General features: G+C 45.5%; 1 protein-coding gene across 1 annotated transcript in view; it reads left to right on the top strand.

Annotated features, from left to right (window-relative positions):
- LOC149342772 (zeta-sarcoglycan-like) overlaps positions 1-24,716 on the top strand; it is a 49,398-nt gene extending 24,682 nt beyond the window's left edge. Inside the window, exons 2-9 of the mRNA XM_089542232.1 lie at positions 13,952-14,207; positions 16,536-16,655; positions 17,698-17,799; positions 19,684-19,771; positions 20,347-20,466; positions 21,878-21,950; positions 22,331-22,454; positions 23,625-24,716. Of these exons, the coding sequence (XP_089398358.1) occupies positions 13,977-14,207; positions 16,536-16,655; positions 17,698-17,799; positions 19,684-19,771; positions 20,347-20,466; positions 21,878-21,950; positions 22,331-22,454; positions 23,625-23,795 (1,029 nt within the window). The 5' untranslated portion in view covers positions 13,952-13,976 and the 3' untranslated portion in view covers positions 23,796-24,716. The remainder of the gene's footprint in view (positions 1-13,951; positions 14,208-16,535; positions 16,656-17,697; positions 17,800-19,683; positions 19,772-20,346; positions 20,467-21,877; positions 21,951-22,330; positions 22,455-23,624) is intronic.
- The last annotated feature ends 2,738 nt before the right edge of the window (positions 24,717-27,454 follow it).

Genomic DNA, 27,454 nt, shown 5'->3' with positions numbered 1-27,454 from the left:
ACTCCCCGCGTGTGTAGTAATCACTGCGAGTGGTGCGCTTGACGCCAAACTATGTATTGCTGAAGTTTTACGCGAAGCCGTTTTTCCTGAAAGAATTACGACGAGGAATCTTTTGCGGCACTCCAGGCTGATTCCAGGAGTGCGTTTTCTGAATAGCCAGTAGCGCCGTGCTGAGTAGGCGAGAGTGACGCAGAGACGGAAGTCGTTGCATCTGACTGTTCTTTGTTCTGTCTCTGAGCTGTGTTGTGTTAAAATGGTCATGAAGAAATGGCAGCGTTCACGCGTCGCAAGGCAATTTATGTTTCGAGGGCAGACGCACAATTTTCAAGAGAAGTTTCTAAGTGACCCTCTAAATTTTGGCAGAATAGGCGCTGAAACACGGTGATTGTGTGCTTAGCACAAGGCATATTTATTGGATGGGGACTACACATGTGGAGTATGTTTCGTACGTGTGCGGGAACATGGAGTTTGGATACGGTGGTCAGCTCCAGGACGGAAGGTAGCACATACAAAACTAAGCCAGATGTGTTCTCATGCCCCCATTACTGTGTAAGATCAGTGCGCATGTTCAAGCGTAACACCGCAAAATCTAAACGAATGAAAAGCATAAGCCCCAGGGAGCAGGGAGCGCGACATTCTGAACAAATCTTCGCGACGTTTGCTTTAATGAATAGAGCAAGCGCTCGTTAGAAATGCAACGAGGGAGTGGCATCGCGTTTGCGCTACGGTCGCAGCGAGTGTTTCGACGTACAGTATGTGTCATACTTAGAGGGAGAGGGAACAAAGCAGCGCATTGCCGCCGCGCTTCGCGAAGAGCTGCCGCCGAGATCCACCGACGGTAAAGGCGCACGTACAGCAAGCGTGGCCAGCTGCTCTTTCCGCGCATGCGCCTCGTGCCGCCCATTCTAGCCCGCTTTTGGCGGCAGCGCTTCGCGAAGCGAGACGGCTAGGCACCCCCGTGTTCACTCGAAGTATGACATATTCTGTACATAGCCAGTGTGATCATGGCGATACTCGCCATGTCCTGCTTGAACCAGTTCACTGCTAGTGAGCGTTCAGGTTGGCTGCGCATAACCTCAAGGCTAGTGTTTCGCTTGGAATAACACGTAAGTGCACCGTGTAAGTGCACATGTAAGTCTACATGTAACTGCACGAAATGACAGCGGTGAGCTGCCAGTGAAAGCTCTAGAGAGGTTACAGTAAACGAAAGTTAGCTAGCTAGAGTAGATCAAAAGAAGGATTGATGAGGACAAACAAATTCCACATATCAGAAGCATGCGGACAAGTGCACATATTTTCGATGCTGTCTGCGCCGTTGACGAAGTCAGATTTGCCCAGGTTACACTTTGTAGTAGCAGGTCACATGCTTTGGAAACAGCGTGGGTCACGCTGTGTCGCTGAGGTGTAGTGCGCTTGGTACAAAGCGCCAGGCAAACCATCGAAACGAGTTGCGAAAGCTGCATTTATGTTTATTTTGTGCCTCTAGAGCATCTGGGTAACCTGCGCAGTGATTATTGAAGAAGTACATGGGTTTCTACACGAGAATCACTGCGAACAACAGACATCACATACCTCCTGTGCATATTTTCCTGCTACGAGAAAGAATTTTCTACCGAGAGTAGTTGTAGACTAACTAATATGTTTGCGATGTTGACAACGAAAATGTAATTAGTGTGCTCTACCGACAGTAGTTGCACAATAACTAATACGTTCGGGATGCAGACCGCAAATATATATTGAGTGCACGACCGATTTTGCAAAGCGTGCCCGTAATGACAGCATAAGTCTAAAGGGGCGACAGGCGTGTAAACAATAACAGTGTCGTTCACCATTCCCTAAGGGCAAAGTTACAAAACGACAGAGCGAGGCATGTAACGTTTAAATAATGTTTTTGGTGCCCAAGCTACTTCTAGAAAATGACGCTTAGTCCGGGCGGCGCCTAAGAAGTTTATCGTAACTAGTAGAGCAACGTATGTGATTGCGTTTTAACCCTTTGTGATTCACAAGCCTTGTGCCTGTATCACATGCGTACAAATGGAAAAATTGCACTGAGGATGTCTGTAGGAACTGAATGACATCACCTTCAAGCCATTTCGGCCCCTAGATTTGTAGAAAAAAAAAGAGGTACACATTTGCAGCAAAGACTTCGTAAAATACCTCACATTTGGTATGTAATTGTTCCGCAGTCTTTTGGGCGAGTAAAGAAATTTTGATTATAATGAAAAATTGGTCCAATAAGTATTATGAGACAACTGACTGATGGGAAAGGCTCTAAAGCTCAACAATTTTCAAAATGTTTTTCTTCCCTCCAAGGTTGGTGATGTCAAACTGTGCATCCGCGCAAGGAGGCCCATTAGCGAAAGTTAAAAACGCACTGAATGGTTTGACAATTCGGTAGTATTAAGCGCGTAGAACTATCATACGTAGGTGCACTGTTTTCCGCTGGCCGACATTTGAAGCGAGTGGGACACATGTGTCCGGCTGTCTTATAAAGGACTAGTTCACGAATGTCCAGTGTAATAAAAGCAGAACTCTGAAAGGCGGCCCTCTATTGAGGAAGTTCAGCGATACCTCCTGGAGTGGATGTCATGCACTTCTGGCTTTGCCCACTTAATAATTTCCTTGACTTAATCCGGGAAGGAAAGACAGGAGGGGCGGGGAAGTATAACGAGTATTTAAGACTTTGTGACGTATTTAATATTAACCTTTTTTTATAAAAATCAGCCTTCTATTTTTCTCTGGAGCTGTCATGGCGTCTTCGTGCAGACAATGCGTCATATGAGAACGCATATTTGTTGCAATACCTAACGCGCAGTGGCATCAAACACACAGGGTTCCCATAACTGACATTAAAAAAAATAGTTTACAAATTTCGTGGCTGTTTGTTACGAATGTACATGCCTCCGGTCTCCAAGTAAACATATCACTCCTGAAAGAAACAAACGTACAAAAGCCTTGAATACTCACAAGCATACACAAACTTAGCTACAAATTGATATGGCCGACCAGGCAGACACCCAGAGATTTAAAGGCGCTTGCACCATTTCACATAATCATTGCGCATACTACGCAAATTAATTCGTGTCTCCTTTGCTTCACACTTCCCACAAGAGACGTACTGAAGCTTTTCTTTGCACAATACAAGAATACACACTTTCTCTTCGAAACGTGCAGAATAGACGGGTATATCTTGATCGAACGAGCTAGATAAAGCTGTTTTTTCATGCAAAGTGAGAGCAAAATGAATAACGCGGATGGAAACATGGCACGCTCAACATTTTTTTTTTTCGTTGTAACTTAGTCGTGGCGTTGAAAATTGAGTTTGCTCAAAGCCAACTGACTAGAAGAAGGCTTGAACGACTGCCTCAAACATCGAAGAACGCACGCGACCAGCATGTGGCGCGGGAGACAGCCCAGGCTCACCACGAGAGTGGAATCGTAAACAGTTTGCTTTGGAGAATCTGGGGACCATACAATGGGTACCGCAAAGGGAAAAACCTGATTTGGAGAGGGGCGTTTTCAAGAGTAACTAGCAAGTGGTTTCGTTACGTTAGCTTCGCAGTTTAGCTAGCCCCAGCTCATTCCAGGCTCTCGAAGGTGCTGCCCATCAAACAAGCAAACTCAAGAACAATTTGGCATCCCTGAATAGAGATGATCCACCTGACTTTCTACGAAAGTCTCAATGCGCTGCGCCTGTCGCGGTGCGAAGCAAATGACTCGTTTAAAGCTAAGCAGAATGATCAAATGTAAATTCTCTGCGGAGGAAAGGCTTTTAGTATGTTCTGTCATTACATAGTTGCATGAATTCACTTCAGAGTAATGTTGATGCATCCCTGGTAACTTCTCTTACAGGTGTGTGTTATTCAAAGCCACTCCTGTGCATAAGAGCAAAGAAATATCCTACTGTTCAAATTTGAAGGATTATTTTCCACTTCAGCAGCAAACATGCGCGTTCGATATCGTGAATTTATTAGAAACAAAATTTTAACAGTAGCTTCGAAGATCAAGGAAGCATGTAGCATCACCCTAATGTGCTTTAATTCAAACACTTGATACAATGAAAGCGCATTAATTTTTTTTCCGGATTCAGAACAGCTTTGTTTATTATACCGCATCTTTGTGCCAGAGGAATTTACGCACCATGCGCATAAAATCTATAAATGTAAGCAAACTCGATGTTTAACCTGCCATCATGCCTTGGTAGCTGTCGCATGCGGCATGTGAGCACGTGTTCACAATTTAGGTGCCTGCCTTAGCGCCATAGGTTTAATACAGAAGATATGAAAAAATAATAAAAGCAAACGTCCTTGTAGTCCTCGAAAATTTCTGAACACGTTATAAAAGCACAGACGGCTGAAATAAACGCGAAGCCCTTCCATAGTTTGCGCCTCGTTTCGCATAGTGTTGCTTGGGCAAATATACTAAAATCTATCTTGTCTGTATAAGGTATGCGCAGTGATAAAATCCTACCAGTGCTAGACGGCTCCGGTTACGTGAGGATGACAGACATGTAAAAGAGCATCACAAGGAGGCATTGAGAAAGACAGAGGTTTTAGTTATAGAACATGGTACTTTAAATACGAAAGTCCAGCAAAAAAAAAAAAGGAAATTACAGTAACGTAATATGGCACGCTTTCACATTTTTATTTTGGACCTTGAATCTAAGGAGCGATTGCTAGCTTTGTGACCGCTCGCAGGGCATTGACACTACTCATTTCTTCTCGTTGTTTAAGCGAGAAATACGCACTGTGTCAGAGCGAGGGATTTTGCGCACGCTATGCGTGAGGATCTGTAGAAATGTGCTTCCGATTTTTTTTCGGCGAGTTGTAAAGAATTCAACTGGGTCATTGAACCAGTAAGTAAAGTAGAAATGAAAACAAACATCCTGGCTCTCTTAGCGTCCTCCCCCCCCCCCCCCCCCTTTCCTTTCTCTAGTTGACCGATCTAGTACTTCTTTACAGGCGTGCTGCGTTGTCGTTCTCTGGCGCGTATTATAGTAGAATAAAGATCTCGAACTGAATGGGAGGGAAAAGAAAGCAGCTCAAAGCAAGCACCTTGCGTGTTCTAGCCTTCTCGTCGCCCCCTCAGCTTTGCGGCGCTGAAACTGAAGAAGACTGATGCGCTGCTGGGCGATCATCGTTACGTCCCCAGCAATCCATCAGCGGTAGCTCCCGCGGCGGTGGACGGAGGTGGCGTCGTATTTCGGAAATGACGGCCCGTTTTTACCGGAAGTCACCATTACGCCGAAGGAGGCCGGTGAAAGACGAGCCGGACCGCGCGCGCTGCTCGGAGAGGTGCGTACACAGGAGCCTCTCTTCCCGTTGGGAAGGAGGGTATACGGGACGCACTTTCTCCCGTTCCGGTAAACGTTCATCTATGGGCTAGAGAGAAGTCATAGGGATGGCCGGAAGTTTGCAAGTCCGCTATTGGAAGAGGCAGAAAGCATCGACGATGACTCGAGTACCGTTGCCCTATTCTATTTTCTCCAGGAGTCGGCTTACGTAAGTCCAGCAAAGAAAGTGGAAGAGGAAGTAAATACACAAATTGACACCATTCGAACTCTTGACGTGGAATTATGGGTTCGTTCTAGTACTGATATGATCGAAAAGGCTCAGAAGTCAGCCTGATCACCGCACCGCATTATCATTGCCACGAAAGCTATACTTCCGTGTCGAAAGAGTAAATATAAAATTTTGGTTTTCAGCCATCTAAAATAACTTTTCTATTACAATTCCGTCTTTATACCTGGTATATAAAATTGCATAAACAATTTGTTTCCTTCCTTGCAGATGAGGCAATAATTAATCACGCGATTTAGTCTAGGCGAAGTTCTAGCCTCGTTACAACAAGTGTGATAGCTGTCGCGTGTAAGCAGATCATTAGGCTTCTGTCACAGCCTTCTTTGTAATGCGGATTCGAAGTGTCCTTGCTTGTCCACGTAAAAATCTTCTCCTTCGTACGTAATTCAGCTTTCCGACATGGTCAAACTCAAAATCGCTCTTCACGCAAAAGAGACACAAGAACGCCTTTATTGATCTCAAAGTCAGACTCGACTGCCTGTCTGCAGCGTGACTCTGGTTCCTCGTCTGCGCGGATGCAGAGCACTACACTGCTCGGAGCCGCTCTCTCGAAAGCGACACAGATCCGCACTCTGCCGAATCCGTAGCCGAGCAGAGTGCTGGAGAATCGAAGTCGAGGTATCGAGGGCCGAGCCAGGTTGCGAGTCCTTCTCGTCGTCGGCTCTCGGTCCTCTTGAGGCTGGTCGCCAATGCACCGAGAGGCTCTCCTCCGTATAGTTTGGCCCTCTTCCGGCTTGGCGCCCTTGAGCTTGCAGACTCACTGCGAACGTAGGCAGTCCCCTTACACCCCCCCCCTCCCCCCCCCCCCCCCTCACCCACCTGCCCAGCTCCCCGCTCCCGTCTTTCTCTTTTATTTTTTTGTTAGTAAACTTGCAGGACTATCCGAGCCCCATCGGCTCCATGAGTAAACTCGAGTGTGCCCTCCGGAGGTCGCAACGTACTTCGTAAACATAAAAAGTCTACTACATGAAGAGGGAGGCAAACGGTGAAGAGACCGTGTTTACTGTATTTTGTTCTCCTGGGACACTCCACACGCTTCATGTCGATCAATGAGTAACCTCATCACTGTAGGCTAGAAATTGACATATTCTTTGCTTATAGCTGGGTCGGTCACATACGCAGGTAACTCAGAAGCGATCCCGAAAATCACTACAGTTTCGTTATTATTTTTTAGCAACATGTCTGAATTTATCTGTTTTACTCCGGACGGATGAGAGAGTTTGGAAATTATTGGACATCACTAAGTGCAGTGACGGGGAGTGGGCAAAGAAGTTGAACACAGGCCAAGCATATCTATATAAATAGTTTGTTCAGTGTAGTGCTTGCTGGCGAGCTGCTTTCAGTATGCTGGATCGCGCTAAGACCTTACTGGAAAACAAATGTGTTATCGTATACTGTCGTTAACGGCGCGTCCGATAGAGGCGCCCACATCCCGTATCGCCACCACTCAGAAAGGTTTGCGTTCCATGAGCCCAACCAACAAAACGTAGTGAGGAAGGGGGGGGGGGGGGGGGCACGACCAAGGGGAATGAAAACTGGTGCCGTAAATCTCGTTCAGGTGGTGACAGCTTTGCTCTTTGTCCCATCGAAGACTCTTTCTCTGTATCATTCTTTCGGACAGGGCTGTAACAACGTGGCCCGAGGTAAGGAAGGTACCGAGGTTTATGCTTTTACGGCGGGGTCTGATTCATCGACGCACAGAAGTCCTCCGCCCGTCGTGTCCACATGCGGGTCGGCTCATCCCGTTATGGCTTTTATCGCACAACGTGGCTTTGCTGGCAGGCGTGAAGACAGCACATTTTCGTCTAACGCAAAGCACCATGCTTCTGAGATAGGGTTGTAGTATATTTATAGTTACTTGGTAAGGGCAGGGTTCCCGCTTGTACGACATCAGGAAAGTCGTCAAAAAGGCCAAGTATGCCCTTATCGCTTCACTGGGAGCACCACGGTTGGCAGAGTGAAGCCAGCGGTGTTTCATCGCTATACATTTCATTGTTTCTTTCACTGTTGGAGGCAAGCCACAGTACGGTACTTCTTGAGGTGTTTTAACTGTAGCATTTAACGCACTGTACGCACTCCTAAACAGTATACAGTCCAACCTCGTAATAATGAAGTGGTTTATGACGAAATAATGGATATAACGAAGCAACGACGCTTCCCCTTGGAAGGTCGGTCAATACGGGCTATAACAAAGTTGCGGCTATAACGAAGTAATAGCCGAGCCCCTTCAACTTTGTTATAACGATGTTCAGCTGTATATATATTAAATGCGCATCCGTGGATATATGTGAGTGCTCATATGAGTGCTCTACAGTTTCTATTCTGCGCAACAGGAAGGCGGTTGCATAAGAAAAGAGCGTGTTTTAAGCCGTGTCGTATTTCTTGCGAAGTGCGGATTATCTCCAGCCTCAGCCTCTTTGCGACTTCACACCTCGTCGTGAAACATGAACCGGCTCCGAAACTAGTCATTGCCAACCGCGTCCATGAAGTTGTAAACGTCAGCTATAGCCATGCACTAACTGGTCCAAAAGTTACGGTTCTGGTCAGCCAGGCGAGCCTCTTCCTCAAAGGCACCTGTAATAAAGATTTGCATCGCAATTGAATACTGAGTGAACTGGACGTTGCCGTAATATCTCGAATGAAGCTTCTGTTATAGATGTGCCTGCTGGTGCCCAGTTTTGAAAGGAATCTTCTCGCTCTCCGGTATCGGAATGAAATACCACTCTGGTAGTCACTTTCATCGCATGTGAACCAATATGCAACAGAAGAAACTCAGCGCGAAGCAACCTGCAGCCACTTAGCGGCTGCAAGGTGGCTGTAGTGGCTAGATGCCTAGCGCTGGAGGACGCGTTTTTACAGTTAAGAGTCGACTCGATTGTAATCCCTTATTGAGGCTGTAGATGATGCGCTCGTCACTGAGACAGACATTTATAAACTCACTATTTTGGTAGCTTGTAGGGTCACATCCGTTATTGTGCGTCCGTATCGTCACCTCTTTTTCCTGATGCCCTTTCTTTATCCATGAAATTAAAAGCCCTCTGTTTCCACATAAGCGAAAACTAGCTCACAATAGGATGTACGTACGAAAGAGGCCGATAGTCCCGGAAACCAATAAAGTCATAGTGGAATGTTTTTCCTTCATTTTTTTTTTTGCTTCAGGTGCCGGCGAATGAGAAAGTAGCAATGGACCCATATCTTACCTGACAGATGATTGATTTGGACGTAGAATGTTGAATTAGTGCAATATAGACTATACTACTACTTTCCCAATGATCAGCACACGGCCCTAAGCTTCCCTCAGTTTCAGGGATGGTTGGCTTTCTTCATATGTATGTCTTAACGAGCCCCTCGTTTTCTTACTCTTGTCTGCCCAATACCTTAACGAGGGCCTCAGAGGTTCCACTCTTGATGGCAAAAGTAGCATGTGAAGGTGCTCTCACAGCTGCCACCCTCAGCGTTTGGTCATGTTGCATGGGACACATGAGGTACTGCAACGTTCGAAGTCCGCCGCTCTTGTGAACATTCTCGAGGTTAGGGACAACCTTATATAGAAGGTTGGATGGCAGCCGCCATAGCTGATTTGTAGAGCACCGTACGAGACACGCGGAAGGAAATTGGTCCGGGTCCCACCGGTGGCATGAGGCTCTATCTTCTCCTTCTTTCCAATCAATTATCTCTCAGTTAAAAAGGACTAGTAATTTTATACTGATCAACATCACAAATACAAAACTAAAGAAGACAGTCTCCTACGCTTTCCTTGGTTTCAATGACTGTCGGCTTCCTTCATATGTATGTCATAACGAGTCCTTAATTTTTCTACCCCTCTCTGCTCAATACAAGCTGATGGTTTTTCTTTCTTTCCAAATATATTTCAAGCAAAGCGGAGCATAGGGTTTCTGTTGCGAATTGAGATTGTGCGCGCGGTCGGGAACATTTCTTTCGAGTAACGTTTCGAAAGCATAAAGAGAACACCCGTCAGAAAGGCTGTGGCCTCATCGCAATTTGAGCGCTCTGAACGCATTTAATTACATTGTGGCGAAATAATACAGCACACTTGGAAATATCAATTTCAAACTTGAAATCGTATCCTCTGGCAAAGCTACATGTGCTTCCCATTTACGTAGGGCTCCTCGCTGCGAAATCACAGAACGGAAATCACCATTAAGGTTTAGGCCTTAACCCTGTCAAGACGCTCAGGACGCGTTTAACTACGTTCTGCTAAAATATTAACTGTGCTGGGAATAGCAGTGGGAGGCGAGAAAAGGGAAAATATGCTTGGTAACATGTGCGTCTTATGTTCCTTGTGATGACAATCATATCACAGTGTAATGAATGCTGCTATTTTATAAATGACCTTTCTTTATGACAACCGCGAGATACAACAGACAAAACTATATATCTCGGACCAATAATTAATGACTTCAGTGCAGCTGAACCAAGAGAAGCCAGGGCCGCAGAGGGAAATTCTGAAAACGAAACATTAAAAACTTGCTTGCAACAGAGTGAAGCGATTCTTCATGCCGTTCTCGCGAACACCCTGCTGCGTGGCAATTAAGATACTCCAGTCCGCCGTGGTGGCTCAGTGGTTCTGGCGCTCGCCTGCTGACCCGAAAGATGCGGGTTCGATCCCGGCCACGGCAATCAAATTTTGATGCAGGCGAAATTCTATAGCCGAAATTCGAGAGGCCCGTGTACTGTGCGATGTCAGTGCACGTTAAAGAACCCCAGGTGGTCGAAATTCTCGGAGCCCTCCACTACGGCGTCTCTCATAGCCTTGGTCGCTTTGGGACGTTAAACCCCCATAAAACCATAAACCAATAAACAGACTCCTCGATCCGCTGCGCAAAGCTCGATGCAAACATTGCAACTATACTCGGTTTAAACGCGATTACGTTGGCCCCTGCATCTACAGGCGTACTCTGGACTGTACAGCCAGGCTGCAACAATTTAACTTCTGTACAGGCAACGGACTATGGTAGCAGAGCGAGTATAGAACGGAGTGCGATGTTCAACAAAACAGAATGATTACAGGTTTATACCAGTGATTGCCTAAGCTAGCATAAAGAGCGTGCAATATACGAAACCAGGCCCACGTGTGATGACCGCAAGCACTGCCAGTTGTACACCGGCGACAGTAAACACGTAGCTACAGACGCCACCTGCGTGGAAGCGCCCTGCGTTAGCGACTTACGAATCTTCTCAACAAAACAGGCGCTGGCTCCCAAATGCTCTACGTGAAGGCCTTGCACCGATTAGTATATGATTAAAAATGGCGCCGGTATAGAGCGCTGTATTTGAAACGATACAAGAAAGGAATGTTGTTATGTTTACAATGTCGCAGGAATGCGCGAGGTCCAGCAAAAATAGAATTTTATTGGGATAGCGTTAAAGGCCCCGTTAACCAGAAAATCCGGTGTGTGGGTTGTCCGCGCCGCCGTTGTGAGTGAAAAATCACGAGCATGGATCTGATAGGTGGTGCCCAGAGAGCGACCTAAGAGGCAGGTGGGCCACCTGGGTCACGTGGTCTAGCGGCGTCACCACAACCTGATCAACAGATAGCGATCAAACTGCCCACCGTGGCAGGTGGCAGTTAAATGAATGATTGGCTGCTCAGGAAGAGCACCCTGGGCCTCACAAGGCGCACAGGTGGGCGCACCTGCCCACCTGTGCAGGGCGGGCTATGACCCTTAAAAAATGGTCTATAAACTCTGTATAAACTTTTTACAGACTCTATTACCCCCATATAGATATTTACTTTTGTCTATTCATAATCTATAGACTTGCTATAGACAAAAGTCCGCGAAATGTGTATGGCCATAAATCTATAAACAGTCTATAGACTGCCCATGGGGTTTGTATTGTCTATGGAGTATTATATAGGGTTTGCCTGTATAAAGTCTATAGACTTTATAGACAAACGTCTATGGACAGTCTATAGACTGTCTAAAAATTTCAGTAGCAGCAGTACTCCCAGGGAGTTATGAGTGTAAAGCAGAGGATGAACTTCGGGGTATATGGGAACTAACCCTCTACGTTATCGCGTCATATCGCGTCATACCCTTAAAGGGGAGCTTAAGCGTCCCTTCCAATTATTTGGCTCGGAAAACCTCTCAAGAGATTGGCGGGAAAATTCACTACAGAAAATTCACCGCGGAAAATTCACTGCGTTTCATCATGTGTGCTTCCCGAGGAATGAGTAGACAGTGCAATTTGTGCCGTTCCATTAGTCACGGTGGGAAGGCAGCTTTCTCATTCATTTCTTGCACTCATCTCAGTGCGCGAACGATATTTGATATACACCTATCCAGTGAAAGTACGGGGCGATTCTTTTAAGCAATGAATAATTTTTATAATATCGCTTTATATATCAAGGTAGGGTGGCACGTGGACTGGAGTGCAATCAATTATGTTGCCTTTTCAGGCTGTCTGAAAAAAAAAAGAGGCAAATGAGAGGCAAGTTTAATTATCCGTCATCCTGTTTTCTCTAAAAACACAGTTAATTGAACTCATCTATATTCCGCTCAACCTATGCATTAACTGTCAGGAACATATTTCTTTTGAATGGGGCTTCATTATGAACGACGTAGCGTTGAATTGCATATACGGTTTTTAGCGTGTCAGGCGCCAGCAATTGAAACAGGCTGAAAGCATATTTTGACTTGTATTGTTTCTTTTTTGCAACGAAAATATTTTCGTTTCGCCCGTTTCCATTTCGACCGCAGCCTAGTTTTGGTGTGATAACCACTGTTTCAGTTTTTATTGAGACATGAGATAAAATAACAACAAACTGCAGTTCAGGTGCAAAGGAAATACGGAAATGCTTTATTAATTAATAATCTCTCCGACTTGATTAAAAATGGTCAACAATAAAGACAAGTGCTATCTTTTACATATTATAACTGCAAATTCTGAATTCTTAACACAATTTAAAAGAGTTCACTTGCATGTAAAAATAAAACAAAATTGCATACATTGCATTAATCTCCCCTATACTTGAATATGCGTACAACATTTAGAATTACAAATAAGATTACATCATCACTAACATCGAAGTCTTTCAAAACAGTGCTCCTCAATTAATATTTTCAGGTTACTCACCAGACACTAGCGTCATAGCATTAAAGGGTGAAGCTTAGTTAAGCAGCTTTGCCTAACGCCACAAAATTGCCCGTTGATCACTTTTCCATAGACTATATCAACATCTTCCCGTTCATGATGACTTCTTTTATTCACCATTAGTCATCTTGTACACCATGGCCATTCATAAAACTAAGCGCTTAAAGTGCCACTCATTCCACTATGCAATATCTTTAGCGCCACGTAGAATAACAAAATGGAAAGTTATGCATCTGCAATTTACCAAAATCTAACCCAACCAAGTTTAAAGAGCGTGTACACTCACTTATCACCACTTAATTACATTTATGCCCTGTTTTTGTAGTTTTGAAAAAATTCTGCACATTTGCGTTTTCTGATCATTTTTTTATTGCATTGTGGTGATTGTCTGTTGTAATGTTTTCATTGTGTTGATTTGATCACACCTGCTGTCCGGCCATTTATTATCTCCTCCTAAGTTATTAGTGTATCCTGCTCTTATGATAGGCGGCCTATGTCCGTCCACCGTCCTCTCATCCAATGCCGTCGTAATGTGGCACTTTGGGGTATTCTGAATACACAAGATGGGAGCTACTTTCTCTCTCTGGTGTGATGTACTTGCCTATTCACCGAATACAATATCTGGCTTCTCATTCATTCATTCATTCATTCATTCATTCATTCATTCATTCATTCATTCATTCATTCATTCATTCATTCATTCATTCATTCATTCATTCATTCATTCATTCATTCATTCATTCATTCATCCTGTGAAAAGAGCCAGACTGACAATTTCAAAATCGTATCCTGATTGACAATTTTACTTGCGTTGTTTCCGAACCGCTTTAAGTTGCTTTCTTAGTTTGACTACAAACGGGATCTTCACCCTTTATTCATGTGCGTCATGTCACCTGTCACGCTCATGTCTTTGTTACTCTATAGATTCGGCGATGCTCTATTGTCAGTGAATAGATGGTGAGCGCTTTCTCAAAGAAAAAAGGTGGTCACCTTGTCATATTCGTACTCTGCACAGCTGCGCTGACTACGTGAGATCCTGCGTCACTGTTACGTGAGAGCGTCATTATGTACACTGCGTTATAACATGAGCATAGTTTGGTGAGAAAATTAGGCACTCTAAGAGCACATGTCAGCAGTGTTTCTTGTTCTGTGGAGGTCCAGTTCGCAGCGCTAACACTGTAAGGTATTGAGTATCTCTTTTGAGATGATGAAGCTTGTTTCTTCTCCTCTTTCCTCTTGCCTTCTCTGGCCGATAGCAGCAGCAGGTGAGTCGAGTTCAGCATGGCGTCCGGGGCGTCGGGCGTGGCGGCGGGTCCCCTGGTGCCTTCGCTGACGGTGACGCCGGCGGGGGGCACCGGCTCCCGGCGGTCCTCGGTGTGGGAAGGGCCGCGGCGTCCTTCGGCCTGGGACCAGCGCCGCCCGTCCGTCTTCGTCGACGCCGTCGTGGCCGAGGACCTGGTCGCCTGCCACGACGAGGACGCCGCCGCAGCCGCCTTCCTCCACAAGCAGCAGGTATTCTCGCACTCGTGGCCAGACTTCACAGAGTTTTAGCATAGGGTTACCCTACAGCACTCCCGTATGCCGCTGCCGTCAACCACCAACAGCGCATGCGCAGAAGGCATCAATGAGCCAGGTGTGGGCCAGGTTTGGCTGTGGTAGCGGTGTAGTGTAACGTAGTGCTAAAACTCTCACTGTTCAGCATTGCGAAGGCACGCTCTGTCTCGGCTGTGCGCAACTTTTTATTTGACAATTTTAGTATAGTGTAGGCGTGCTAGCGCAGGCGTATGCCGGGCCTGAAGGACGCCTGCTGCGCATGGGCAATGGTCAGGTGGGGTGTGCAGACAGTTTTCTCCCATGATAAACAATCAGTGGCTGCATTATTCTGCGCAAAATTTCAATTCTACCTGGTAGACGAACTTCGCTAAGAGATTACGTAAAGCAGGCGGTATTAGAGCGAATGCATGACTTTAAAAATTCAAGCCCCAAAGGTAAAAATAAGTCGCTAAATAAAGTTTTGAAGAAATGCAAAGTGACGTAGCTGCCTTCCTGTGACTCTGTTAATGAGTCGTGCGCATTCTGAACCCATATCCTAATAAATTGCTGCATGACCAAGCAGGTAGAGTAAAGAATAACACGCCCTGACGCATTCTCGCAATTTAAGCTACAAAACAAAGCTCACTGACTACACAGCTATCTTTCGAGTGCAAATTTCGCCTACAAAAGCAATTTTGCCGAGGTTTTCTGTTTTCATGTTTAATGTAGGTGCACGAAATGGCGACCGAACGCTGTAGCCAAGCCCTTTTACAAACTGGTGACTAAAAATTAAACTAATAACGCTCTGATAACTGATAGCTGATAACGATGCGCATCGCGTCCAAACAATCAATTCCTTCTACTTGCTTTTTTCGAAACAAACTTTGGACATCTGCACTTTGTCTCCATTTCCTTCATGGTCGAACTGCTGGGAAACCTAATTGAATCTTGTCTTGGGTGAATATTAGTGCAAACCGTTCGATTTACAGTAGTTTAGAAACTTTGGATTTACTTCTGACGGAGCCAACATAGGCTGCCTAACTTCTGGAAGGAATTTATTGGCTTCCAATATTTTTGTTTTCCGCCTATTTTGCTGTAAGCCGCACTTTCTTTCTCTTTTTTTTTAGTTTCAGGGCATGTTTGTTCTCAATCATATTTAAAATTTTGCACAATCAGACAAAATGCCTTGAAAAGGATCTTTCGCGATGAATTATGTTCCTCGAATTCATGTAAAGCACGTGCACTAATTGATTTTCAGGTATCTGAGGACATGATTAACAGCAGAACATATGCGCCATTAGTTAAGGAACACAACGCGATATTAGTTACCTTCGTGCAGACAAGGCGACAATTTATGCAACATCTATGCTCTTGTGCCGCCACCATAGAGCTACCCGCCTGTTCACATTAGCGATTTCCTGTCGCGCCCACATTTGAATTATTCTCTCTTTTTGTTTCAAGCGGCCGGGTTGAGAAAGCAGAGCAGTCATCTCTTGTACTACAAGCTACAGAGAGACGATAAAATGTCGGCTTTGTTCTTGATTCGCAATCGAACAATGCAGTGGTTTGCACAAGCCGACTTTATGAATAACCAAATTTAGTTACGCAAGGGTCGATATCAAACGACTGAAGAAAAGCTGAAATTCCAAAGGCGCCTCTCTTTCCCCCTCTCTATCTTTCCACTGCTTCTTTCTTTTTTCTTCTTCTTCTTTCTTTCTTTTTAATGCTCGCCCTGTTCGATTCGCGTTGCTAATGAAATCCCGTTTGTCATCCAAACCAGCTCTTTTGTTTTGGTTGATGGCGGATTGCGTTTCGACGTCCTAGTGCTGTCTTCCTGTTTGTGCTGATTTTTCCTTTCCTCGGCGAGCAAATATTCGTGTAAAAACGCATAGAGGACATTTATAGCCAGCTTTACGCTTTTCAACCGCAGCTAATTTGAGCAATGGTTTCATGAGCAATGATTTGATCCTAACGCTACGGCCATGTGTATATGCGTCTGGTTACTGTGGTCAAGACAATCATACCAAATCATGGGTTTTCAAGCTGACAGCCAGAATCATGACGGAGGTCGCCAAGGTCAAACGTTTCCAGCAGCCGATGCTTGCACACATTATATCGTAAGGATAGTCACAACGCCGGACACTGCACTTTGTGTGTCTGGTTTTGTGTCCTTGCTGTCCTTTTCGCGCTGTAACTACCCCAATCACGAAGAACTAACTCGCCAAAACTTCTGCGCTTGTAAACACTTTGCATGTTTTTGCGTTGGTAAGAAGACTGGTATTGTATTTGCCTACCCCCGTCGCGCAGGTGGGCATATACGGGTGGCGTAAGCGATGCCTGTACCTGTTGGTCACGCTCCTGTTTGCCATGGTCATCATGAATGTGGCGCTGACAGTGTGGGTGCTCAGAGTACTCGACTTCTCGCTGGTGAGTGAGCCGTTTTCGAATGTGGTATTGAAATCTGATCAAGATTGAGTCAACTGATTGCAATTGAGTTAATTCACAGCCCTTCATTGCGGCGTTCCTCGTAGCTCACGGTGCTGCTGTGGCTCATAAAAGGCCAGTATTTTGCCTAGTTAGTCATTGTGATACGAATAACTGCTTTGTTTACAAGGGAATTGTGTGTGCCCTTGAACACAGAGCGCGACGAGCAACACCTTGAGGAAGGACGGATGAAAGAGAAGGATTTCATTTTCCCGACTGCTTTCGGGGTAGAGCTTAAGTTTTCTGGCAACCATGCAGAGATTTCGAGGTTGTTATACTTTGAACGGAAGTTAACTAGAATTGAGAAAGAGATGAATATAGCAGAAGGAATAGAAGTAGATACTCAGCAACTGTTATTCATCGATGCAGAGGTGGTAAGACGAGCATGTCAAAGCAACTCTTGTTAACAGTAGACGGACAAGTTTGAACTTCCCTTTTGGGGAACTGAATGATACTCTGGTTTGTTTAGAGCGATGGTTGTTGGCTGTCAGTGATGAGTGGGCTTGGTAACTGTCCAAGAGCTTATCCTGCTACGTTAATTACTCGTGCACGCTTCCCTTTGGTAAAAAGCTAAACAATGGATACAGCGAAACAACAGTAAAAGAGCAGTTTATTATTCCACTCAGGATAGCGCTTCTGACGAATATTCGATTCTAGAGAACAGTTCAGGCAGTGAACATTCCAGTTGCACAGTCTAATACTGATTCCAGTTGGGATCACTCAGATCGCATAAATGATTGCATAATCGATCACCTCGGGGGTTTCGTAACTCTATCACCAGAATCATAATGTGGAAAAAAAGACAAGGAAATCATAATCTCTTGTTAGGAATTAGCGGCAACTACGCAAACTTGGGCAATAAGCAGATTTTCTATTTGTTTCTTCAGATATGCCACCTTACTTCAATACCCGATGAGGAGAAATTAGTAGAGTCCTGCCTCTGTTCCCCTGCCTTCTATAAATTTACCCTTTCTGCCCCTCTTAGGACGGCATGGGTCGTCTACGCATTGTGGAAAGTGGTGTACGGCTCGAAGGAGAAGCCGAGTTCCTGCATTCGCTCTACGCTGCCCAGATACGATCAAGGAGGGTGAGGTCTCAACGTTCTACCTTCGCAGAGAGAGAGATTTCGTGTTTGCATAGTCTTTGCCATCGAGGAAAGGGCCAGAGAGTTTCCCAACATCTTCCGTATCAGTTGCTAGGTCGATCGGTGGAGGGCTTACAGATTAAAATGTCAATTTCAGCGATTAGCGGTGGTTGGTGGAAAGATCTGGGAACATTAGACATTCATGATGACGCAAGCACGTGTGGCTCTGTGCGGGTAGCTATCAATAGAAATGTTAATGATTCTTATGTTTAACCGCCCCTTCGCTCAATTCTGTCCACATTCACGCTTTAATTGTACCTCAGTTAAGAAGAAATTAAACAAATTGGACCACAAACGGGCAGCGCACTGGCAGATTCTCTTAATTACGTTGCCCTATAAAGCGACTTCTAGAGAAGTACCCTCTTCACAGCAGCAGCCAGGGTTGTTACTACGAAGACTCGATTTCCGGAAAACGCCGAATCCACTTGAGCGTTCATTTCGGCTAAACACCGCTACCCTCTCCACTTACATCCAAACCCTTGCTACCGCTCTTGAGCTTGAAGCGGAGCCAAACAACCGCAGTAAAAACGCGACGAAGCGGAACCGTTGCTTAGCGTTCGCATTCGCTCGAAGCGCCCTCTACTAAACCTTCTCCTGCACGCACAAACTTCGACCCGGCTGGCCGCTGCGATTGCGTGGTCCCCAAAACACTCGTACTTACTTCCCTGGGGAGAGGAAGGAGGCATGCATGCTGGAGAGGTCGAAGTGGGTCCAAACCGCTTTCCAGCCTTTTCTAACAAGAACCACAGCCGAGCCCGGACACGCGCCAGCGCGCCACGGAGGCCAACCGCTCGTGTCGACGACGCATGTACAGGTCGGGCAACGGAAACGGGGGGGCGCTGCGGCCCGCTCTCGACCTCACTCCTCGCGCCCACCGCATACGGTTCGACTCGTAGGCGTTAATGGTATGCCGCGCGCGATCATCCCGGGTTACCTGTTGTAGCGTTGCGACGCGGGTTCGCGAGCACCGTTCGAGGGTGAGAGCGATGAGGAGGGCATGAGAGGAGAGGGCGCCGTGCGGCGGCCGGTGGCGGCGTTAATAATGGTTGGCACGCAATCAGTGGGTCTCATTAAGCCTACGACACGGGGCACCTCTCGCAAGCTTCATTAAGCCCTTAACCTGGCCGTGCGCTGGGGCACTCTGTAGCAGTCGCTGTTTGCTAACGACGACCGTTAGGGACTGCTTGAATATGTTTTACTGCATGGGCTCCGGCGAGAACTCGAGCTCACGTGTCCTACTCTCGATCTGTGTGAGCTTTTTTGTGATTCTGTCAAATTTGGTCAGTGGTAAGGGTATTTCTTTCTTTTTATTTGCGGGCGATTGCCCAAGGGGACGTTTTGTGCTGACCGCAGTAAGCAAGACAAAAAGAAACAAATCTACGAGTGAACGCGAAACTGTTGGGGGCATTTCGTGCGACGTGACCAGTTATACATGCATGAGATCTTAGTTAGCCTACCTACCGACGAAAATGTGACTAGGTCACACGCTCAAGCGCTGCTTTTGGAAACGGGTGCAGACAGAGGAGTTTCTGGGCTCCCTGACAGGGACTCTGGGGTGAAGAGATTGATTGCTATACATGCGGCCTGACTGCTGTGGTAGAATCTTTCACGCTAATGTTGTTCGGTGCGTACGTTAGAAGAACGAAATACATGACAGAAAGACAGATAAACTTGTGGAGATAAGTCAGTGGTTCCATTTGATCCCTCTTCCTCTCGTTGTCATTCCTGATATATTTTTAGGGGTGAATTTGGTTGTTTCATGCTTTATAACGGCATAAATGCTTGGTAATTTCTTATTAAAAAAACGATTCTTTTCTTCTCTTCCAGGAACAACCTCTGAATATAGAGTCTTCCAAGAACATTACGCTCAATGCCAGAAACAACAAAGGGCAAATTTCTAATAGGCTTTTTATAGGTAAGGCATTTTTAACTGCTCTTGGCGCTCGATAATACCAGCCCTGAATCTAGAAATATTTACTTAGAACAACGTGTTTCGTACAGATGGTGAACTTGAAAACACACATGAAGATTGTGTTTTTAGGATTTCATTTCTATTTTCACTCTTTTAAAATGCATGACCTGAATATACTGCCAATGACGCCCTGTGGATCTTTAATTCCCAGTGGGCTAAATCTACAAAGCGAAATAAATGAAATCGTTCTCTTATCTGTTGCCCTAAACCGACAATTACGCCTCTGTTACACTAGCTTTCTCCAAATGATGATTTTTTTTTTGCCTCATTTACTATTACATATTGCTGACATTGGCTTCGTTGCCTCATTTGCTATTCCATAATGCTGAAAAGCTCTATAATGCCAGAAGTCATGTTCATAGTTGAACAGCCGAATTACGGCGGGCTTGTCTCTGCTCCTTTAATAGCAGTCCTCATGTATCCGCCTCGTGTCGGCGTGTTGTTAATATTTTGATGGGTTGTGAAAGCTGCCAGGAGACCAGGCGCTCAGAAACGCGGCACTGCTGTGATCATTGCAGGAAATTCAATCGTCGAAGCATTCGCCGAGGAGTTCCGAGTTAGAGACTCCAGAGGAAAGCTTCTGTTTCGTGCTGCCGACGACGAAGTCACGGTAGCAGCAGATTCTCTCAAAGTCACTGGTGAGCTGCATTCTCACTAAATGTTAAGCACATTGCTCTCTCCGCAAATATATCGTACTCACGCAGCATGCTTTGTTGTCTTACCATGTGCTGTATTGCACGGCACAGAAAAAGTTGTTTCTACACACCGTTAGTAGGCCTCAGAAGCACATTTTGGGAGAGAAGCAGGTCAGCAAGATTTACGAGGACTGAGGCATACTCTGGAATAGCACTGGCGGATTTGATTTCGTAGTAGCCAAGCTATGGAAGAAACTTTTCACTAGAAGCCGCATGGGGTGGAAATGCAGCGTAGGTGATACAATTTGCCCATTAGCTGGAGTACCCGACGACCCCGACCAGGACGAATTTTTCTTTAACTACGAAGTTTCTGAGAAAGCTGTATAGCTTTCCTTTGTAGCCGTATGGCTGCGCTCGGGTGGATGCCAATGAGTAATTACTCCCTTATTAGCTGGAGGGAAATGACGTCACCAAACGGAAGCATTACCATTGGCTGAAGGAAAGCGACGTCAGTAGACATCAAGTGACGACACTTCTGGTAAAGGCATCAACAGTTCAACAGCCGCTAAAGGTACCGCATTGCCAACACATAATGTAATAGGTGTCTCTGCAAATTGTTTTTCGCTATAGCGTAAGGAGCTCGTTCTGCTGAAAACCCGACATCTGCCCCTTCCTTCGTCAGTCGAAAAAAATCCCAAATAATAGAAGTAATTCAATAAAACCCAGAACAGCGCAATTTTTTCCTTTTCAGGTCGATTTTTTACGGTTAATTGTTGTCATTCCAAGAGCCCTGCTTCCACTTGCTTAAAGCTGTGGCCCTTGCGACTTCGCTCGTTCACTAGTTACGTCATACGTGAGGCCAGAATCGCAGCCGTGATGCTTTTCATGTCAGAAGGTTCGGTCAGAAGCTGGCAGGAGCATAAAGAGAAAATTTAGCAGATGCTGTACACGGTACATGTCAGTAATCCTTTAGTGAGAGGCTTACAAAAAAGCTTTCATCTTTACTCCTGTTCCCGTGACGTCTCTGAGCTGTCTCAAGGATTGTTTGAAAGCTGAAAGCTGAGTGCAAAAATACTAGCTTTATAAGATAGGCCAGTTGGACAGACACGAAGCCCTTTAATAGCAGCAGGAACATGATGTGCGCACGCCGGAGACGTATTTTAACTTTCGACATGAAATGGCCCAGCAGTTCTTAACTTTAAAAAGAACTTTTTTGTTTCTTACGCTGGTGAATGAAACAAACCGCGCTTGAAGCATATGATTTGCACTGTACGCTTTTTAAAAAGAAAGAGGATGTTCCCCGAGAAAGTAGCTGAAATTAATTAGCGTACATGCCCTTCACAGGCAAAGCTACCGTTGTACACGTATTAGCCCTTCCATGCAGCCTAAATTTTTGCTATGTTTTGCCTTGCAGGTCCTGGAGGTGTAAGGTTCGACGGGTCGGTGCAGACACCGCTAGTTCGTTCCGAGACGTTCAAGCAACTAAAGTGAGTACAAAAACGTTCCTGACAGAGAACAAACCACAAACGACTACAAACCGATTTTATAAATTATTTCTAAAATCCAATTATTTTACCAACTGGAGTACTGGAGTGGATAACTAACCGAAGTGCATAGAACATAGCAGTATGAGCCGCCGGGTTTCCTTCTAAACTTCTGCGAATCTCGACTAAAGGGCAACGCACTCAAGGCAGCGCGGCTGCGGTTTTCATTTAGCACAAAACGCCAAGAGTGCATTTAACGCCTTAAGGGAAAGCGTTCAAATAGGACTAGGTAGTACGTGTGGTGCAGCAAACCGCATAGTTCGATATAACATTACGAAAAGAGGCGGTGTGAAATTTCGTACTCGGTAACGCATCTTTTACAGGCTTGAGTCGCCGACTCGAAGACTCAAGGTGGAAGCACCGCAGGGCGTTCTGGTAGAATCTAAAGCCGGAGACATCAGCGTCGCTTGTCACCGGAACCTTACACTCCAGTCCAGGCAAGGAGAGGTAGGTACGGTCTACATTTAACTTAGTAAGTTTAGTTGAGCCTCTTTATAACGAAGTTGAAGGGGCCCGGCGAATAATTCGTTATAGCCGTAGCTTCGTTGTAGCCCGTGTTGACCAAGCTTCCGAGGGGAATTGTCATTACTTCCCTATATTAATTTTTTCCGAGGTCGAAGTGGGTTGTAAATGTCCACAAAAATGACCATCTGAAGGGACACTGGGGAAAGCTCAATCAAGTTGTTGTTATTAGTAAAAATAAACTCTGCGGCTGTTTGTTACTATGTTGATGTGCGTTCTTCAGTGAAAGACAAATTTATTGCTTAAAAAACTTGGTTTAAAAATTGCACATTTTTTTTCCACTCCGCCCCGCGATCAAAATCATTGACGTTCATACCTAAAAAATGATGTAATTTGGGTTTGTAAATGAATTGTGGCATAACCTGCACTCAGGCATCAGCGAAATAAAGATACTACGGCTAAGTTGCTTACGACTAAGTTACTGCTTAACAAGAAAGATTCAGTGAAAACCTCCTCCGGCAGCGTCTGCCCGATGTTGCCAGTTCCTGCGTTTCATTGTTTTGACCTTTTATAACTTGTAAAATTACCACGTTCAGTGCAAGTATCCTCTTCCTCAGTAGAAGGATTCATAAAGGCAACCTTCGAATCTTCCTTTGCAGTGACCCTTTAATGTGTGTTATAGCATAGACACGCCTCGAAATTGCGCATTTGCGTTTTTTAATTTTATTTGCGTCCCATAAGCTATGTTGTGGCAGATGGCTGTTCCTGAAACTCAAGTATCTGTGTTTTCAAAAATAGTTAGCAGCTAGGCTAGTTAGCGGCCTGAAATCAGTCATGTAATTTAGCGTGAAAGGACACGATAGCATAAAGAAGAAAAACACGGGCAGTGTCTTGCCCTTTAGGCGCTAAATAAGATGAGCTGTGATGTTAGCTGTGTTTTACTTAATAGCATTAAGGTTTTCCTCCATGTTCCCACAGTGACGGAGCGAACAAGATGGCGTAAAAAAGGTGGCCTCCCTGTGTTCCTTGTCAGGCAGTGACACAAAATGGGGGCGTGATTCTAATCTTCCATAAAACAATATCTTTAAGGCACTCGTGCTAGGCTTATTTAGCGAGTAACAGCATTGTTTCCCCGGCTGTGGAATTTATTCGCAGATCTTCCTGGACTCCGAGCGCATAGTGTTCCAGAACCTGAAGACACCGCTGCCAGCGCTGTCGGGAAGCCCTTACAAGAACGTGTTTCAGCTGTGTGTCTGCCAGACCGGTGTGTTGTTTCTCTCCGATCCGGACGGTCAGTGCAGGGCAGACGACAGCGTGTGCAAGTGAAGCCAAGCCAAACAGGGACCGTGTGTGCGCCTAGACGAAGCTTCCTGTGTCTGCGATCGAGCTTAGTGAGTGCGTGCGCCAACTGAACATACTGCGAAGATTTGTTCTCAAGTGAAAAGAGCCCAGTAGACGAGACCGTGAATTGGCACTTTTGAATATCGCGGACTTCCAGAGGGGAAAACGTGCCATTGGGGGAAACATTATTTCCCGACGCTTGGCGTCATTGGAGTCGCCTATTACCGCGCACTCCTAGAATTCTAACGAATAATTGGCGAAGAAGAGTTCCGCGCATATCTGATCAATGTAAACACACAGGAAATATTTGCGTACTAGGCATTCTGAGGCATCCGGTGTATGCTCGCTAGAATTATGTCTAACCCAGCGGAGCACGTTAACTTAAAAGGGTACGCTATGTGGCTTATTTTATAGCCCAAAATAAGAAGATTAAAGCTATCATGCTGCCAAAATGCCGATGTTTTCAGTGTTTTCTCCTTAAGTTTAGTTTTATTCATGGCGCTTGTCCCTCACTGAAACAAAATGGATTTCAAAATTTACCAGGTCCCGTAGCGTGTGACCCAAGACAGTTTCGGAGCTCTACTGTGAAGATTTTGCGGAACTGTTAATGAAGTACGCGGTGACATATACCATTTGTTTCACAGTTAAACGTTTCAGAAGGTTTAGGATAGTGACGGTGGCCCCATCACAGTGTTTGTGAGTGAGTGAAAGTAAAATGTCTTGCTCGCACGTGACATGATCAAAGCCCTTGAAAAGGATATTGTATGCGAGTTACCTTGTATGGAGCGCTTCTCCTTAGAGCTTCTACTGTTAAACGATAGAACAATGGATATAACTGTTGCCTCAACATTGTTGCCTTACACTTCACGTTATGTGTTTGTAAATAAACGTACCTCGAACATTGTTCTCCGGCTGAATTCCGTGGTTACTCTCTCGTGCTGCAAGTTGGGCGCAATTCACCACACTACGATGGTCGACAAGGCACCACAGAAAAGATAAGAACCAAGGAAACAACAGAACGTGCCACGACGTTTGTCGTCGATGTCTCCTTTGCTCTGTTTCGCCAACTGCGAACAATCCCGGATAGAGTACCACGCGTTAGATGGACGCTGCGCAGAACGTTGAGTAACGGAAGATGTTTTCTCGAATGCGACCTTGCATATGGTTGTACACAAATTGGTGCAGCATATGAAATGCAGCAGGAAGGGTGACATTAAACTTTACAGTGAATGTGACTGACCTGATCAGAGTTCATTTCGCGCTTTGGTTTATTTATTTGATTTATTTGATTTATTTTTCTTACACAATAATTCCAGACAAAAACATTTCTGAGCGGGAAACCGTTTATGAGCGCATTTTTTTCATATAATGTAAGATTTCAATATAATAATCAATATACCCGGAGGTTATTTGACGGCAGTCTTGTACTTTTTTTTCTGTTAGCGTTTTTGCTGTCGTCAAAAGCGTTCCCCTTTGCTTTTTTATGGTAGCCTCAACTGCTCGATGCGATCGATGGAAACACTTTCAAAGAGAGATTTCTTACATATCAGACGGATGGAATATTTCGATCAAAGTACCTTACAATGATTCCATTTTCAAAATTGGTTCGAGAACGTGTGACATAACTAACGACACATTGCAGCCGCTCTAGCTTACCATCATTCCAGTCTCTCTGCATTGCCCGCAGATGACACGCGCAAACTGTCCGGCTTATGTGAAAAATGTCATGCTGAGCGACATTACCTACGGAGAAGAACCAGCTACCTGTATCGACATACCCGTGCCCAATATGGGCTCCGTACCTTGTTTCTTACAGGCACTCACTCTATGCTGGAGTGTTGTATGCTGTATTATATCGGGGAGCAAAATAAATCAAGAAACGAATATGAAATCCGAAAATATGCTACAAAAAAAAGCGAACAAGAAGCGGAGCAAGAGTAACAATGCTGCTGGCACAGCGCACACGTGTCAGAAAGTCTCGCCCAGTGTTATTGCGACCAGAAAGCGCCTCCGCCGAGCATTCGGTGCATCGTGTCGCCTCGCAGCGCGTCCAAGCCTGTGCCAACCGAGGCAATAGTGCCGGTGGTACGTTGATCAAAAAATGATGCCGTTTACGACGAGTGGAATCCGATTACGAGGGAACATTTTTCCCCGCTCCCCGACTCGCGCTATTCAGCGCGGCTCCAGCGGCGTCGCAAAAGCCGTAGCTTCGTTCTGGCTACCCTCTCGCCCCCTTCACGTTGGTGTGGTTGTTGCTGCTGCAGGAGAGCGTCGGCGTCGCTTTGGAAGACGCTGGAATGTGCTTCGGGGGATCGGCGAACGGGATTCTCGACTCAGCATGGAGCAGCAGAACTGGTTGTTTGGTGCGACAAGCGCGAAAGTTTTTTTACCCTTTTTTTTAAAAACTAACGGCAGCATGTACAGAAGAGGCTGCCCATAATTGCGCTTGTGAACCGTCTATCCACGGCGTGAGTGCAAGCTTTATGAACGATGTGAAGTTTGATATGCCGCATCTGTACTGATGTGTGATATGAAATTCAGGGAGCGGCCCGGAAGTCACGTGATTCTGCGATGCCGAATCACAATTCGTGAGGCGTAGCTGCTAGCGTGTTTGCCTGCGACAACTGGGTCTTGCTTAGCCACGCAACGAAAAGTGCATGAATGAGTGAACGGCATTTGTTCTTATACTTAAAAATACCATTGGTCGCGCTCAGTAACGACTTGATTACTCTGTTTTAAAACGACGTCGAGCAAAACTGACCTTAAATTAGTGTAATAATAAAATTCGCTGTTTTAACACAGTTGAGTGCGCAATCCGTGCGTGTATATGACATTTCTGTAACTAAGATGTTCTCAGCGACGTTGACGTTGGACGTTGAGGGGTCCGCATTGGTAGTCGCAGAAGGAACAACAGAGCACTCGCTTCATTTTGTGGCTGAAAGGGAGGAAACATACGCTGTTTTTGATGTGGAGAAAGATGGATAGCTTGCTGGGTTGGTAAAATTTCATTGTGGGTGGTACAATGCGAAACAGATGAAAGCACAGAAGAAAGAGACACCACAAACAATCTTCGCTCGAACTTGGGTTCCCTTCTTTCGCGACTGTTTTTGCTTGCTGTGCTCTCACCGGAATTGATGCTCTTTCACAGACGGAGCACACAGTACTGTTAAAAATAAAGAGGCACCGACCAAAAAGGTGTAGTCAATATGACAGACGTTTCGGCTTCCACACGGAAGCCTTGTTCACGAGTGAACAAGGCTTCCGTGTGGAAGCCGAAACGTCTGTCATATTGACTACACCTTTTTGGTCGGTGCCTCTTTATTTTTAACATGTTTTCACCCGACCAGACGAGATTTCGTCAAACCTTGGATTTCAGCACAAAGTACTCTTACGGCGGCGTCCTGCGAAAATCAGTTTTGAATGCATGGCGGTCACTGCTCCACTTCCTGGAAGACAGTGCCACAGGAAACTGTAAAAGGCAATGCTCCAGGCTTATCGTGTAAGTGGTAGTTGGGAAGGAGGATTACAGGTATAGCCTGATGTGAGTGTAAAGAGTATTGTTTGAGCCTTTTTAGAGATGTGAGCTTGTGTTATGTGTGTCTAGTTTAGTGTAGAGTCGACAAACACATGAGGACCAGTTGGCC

This window comes from Amblyomma mixtum, chromosome 5 (assembly GCF_055824585.1).
Source record: "Amblyomma mixtum isolate Tamu chromosome 5, ASM5582458v1, whole genome shotgun sequence".
NCBI classification, from domain to species: domain Eukaryota; kingdom Metazoa; phylum Arthropoda; class Arachnida; order Ixodida; family Ixodidae; genus Amblyomma; species Amblyomma mixtum.
The sequence above is the reverse complement of the archived record's forward strand: the minus strand, read 5'-3'. Positions and strand labels throughout refer to the sequence as shown.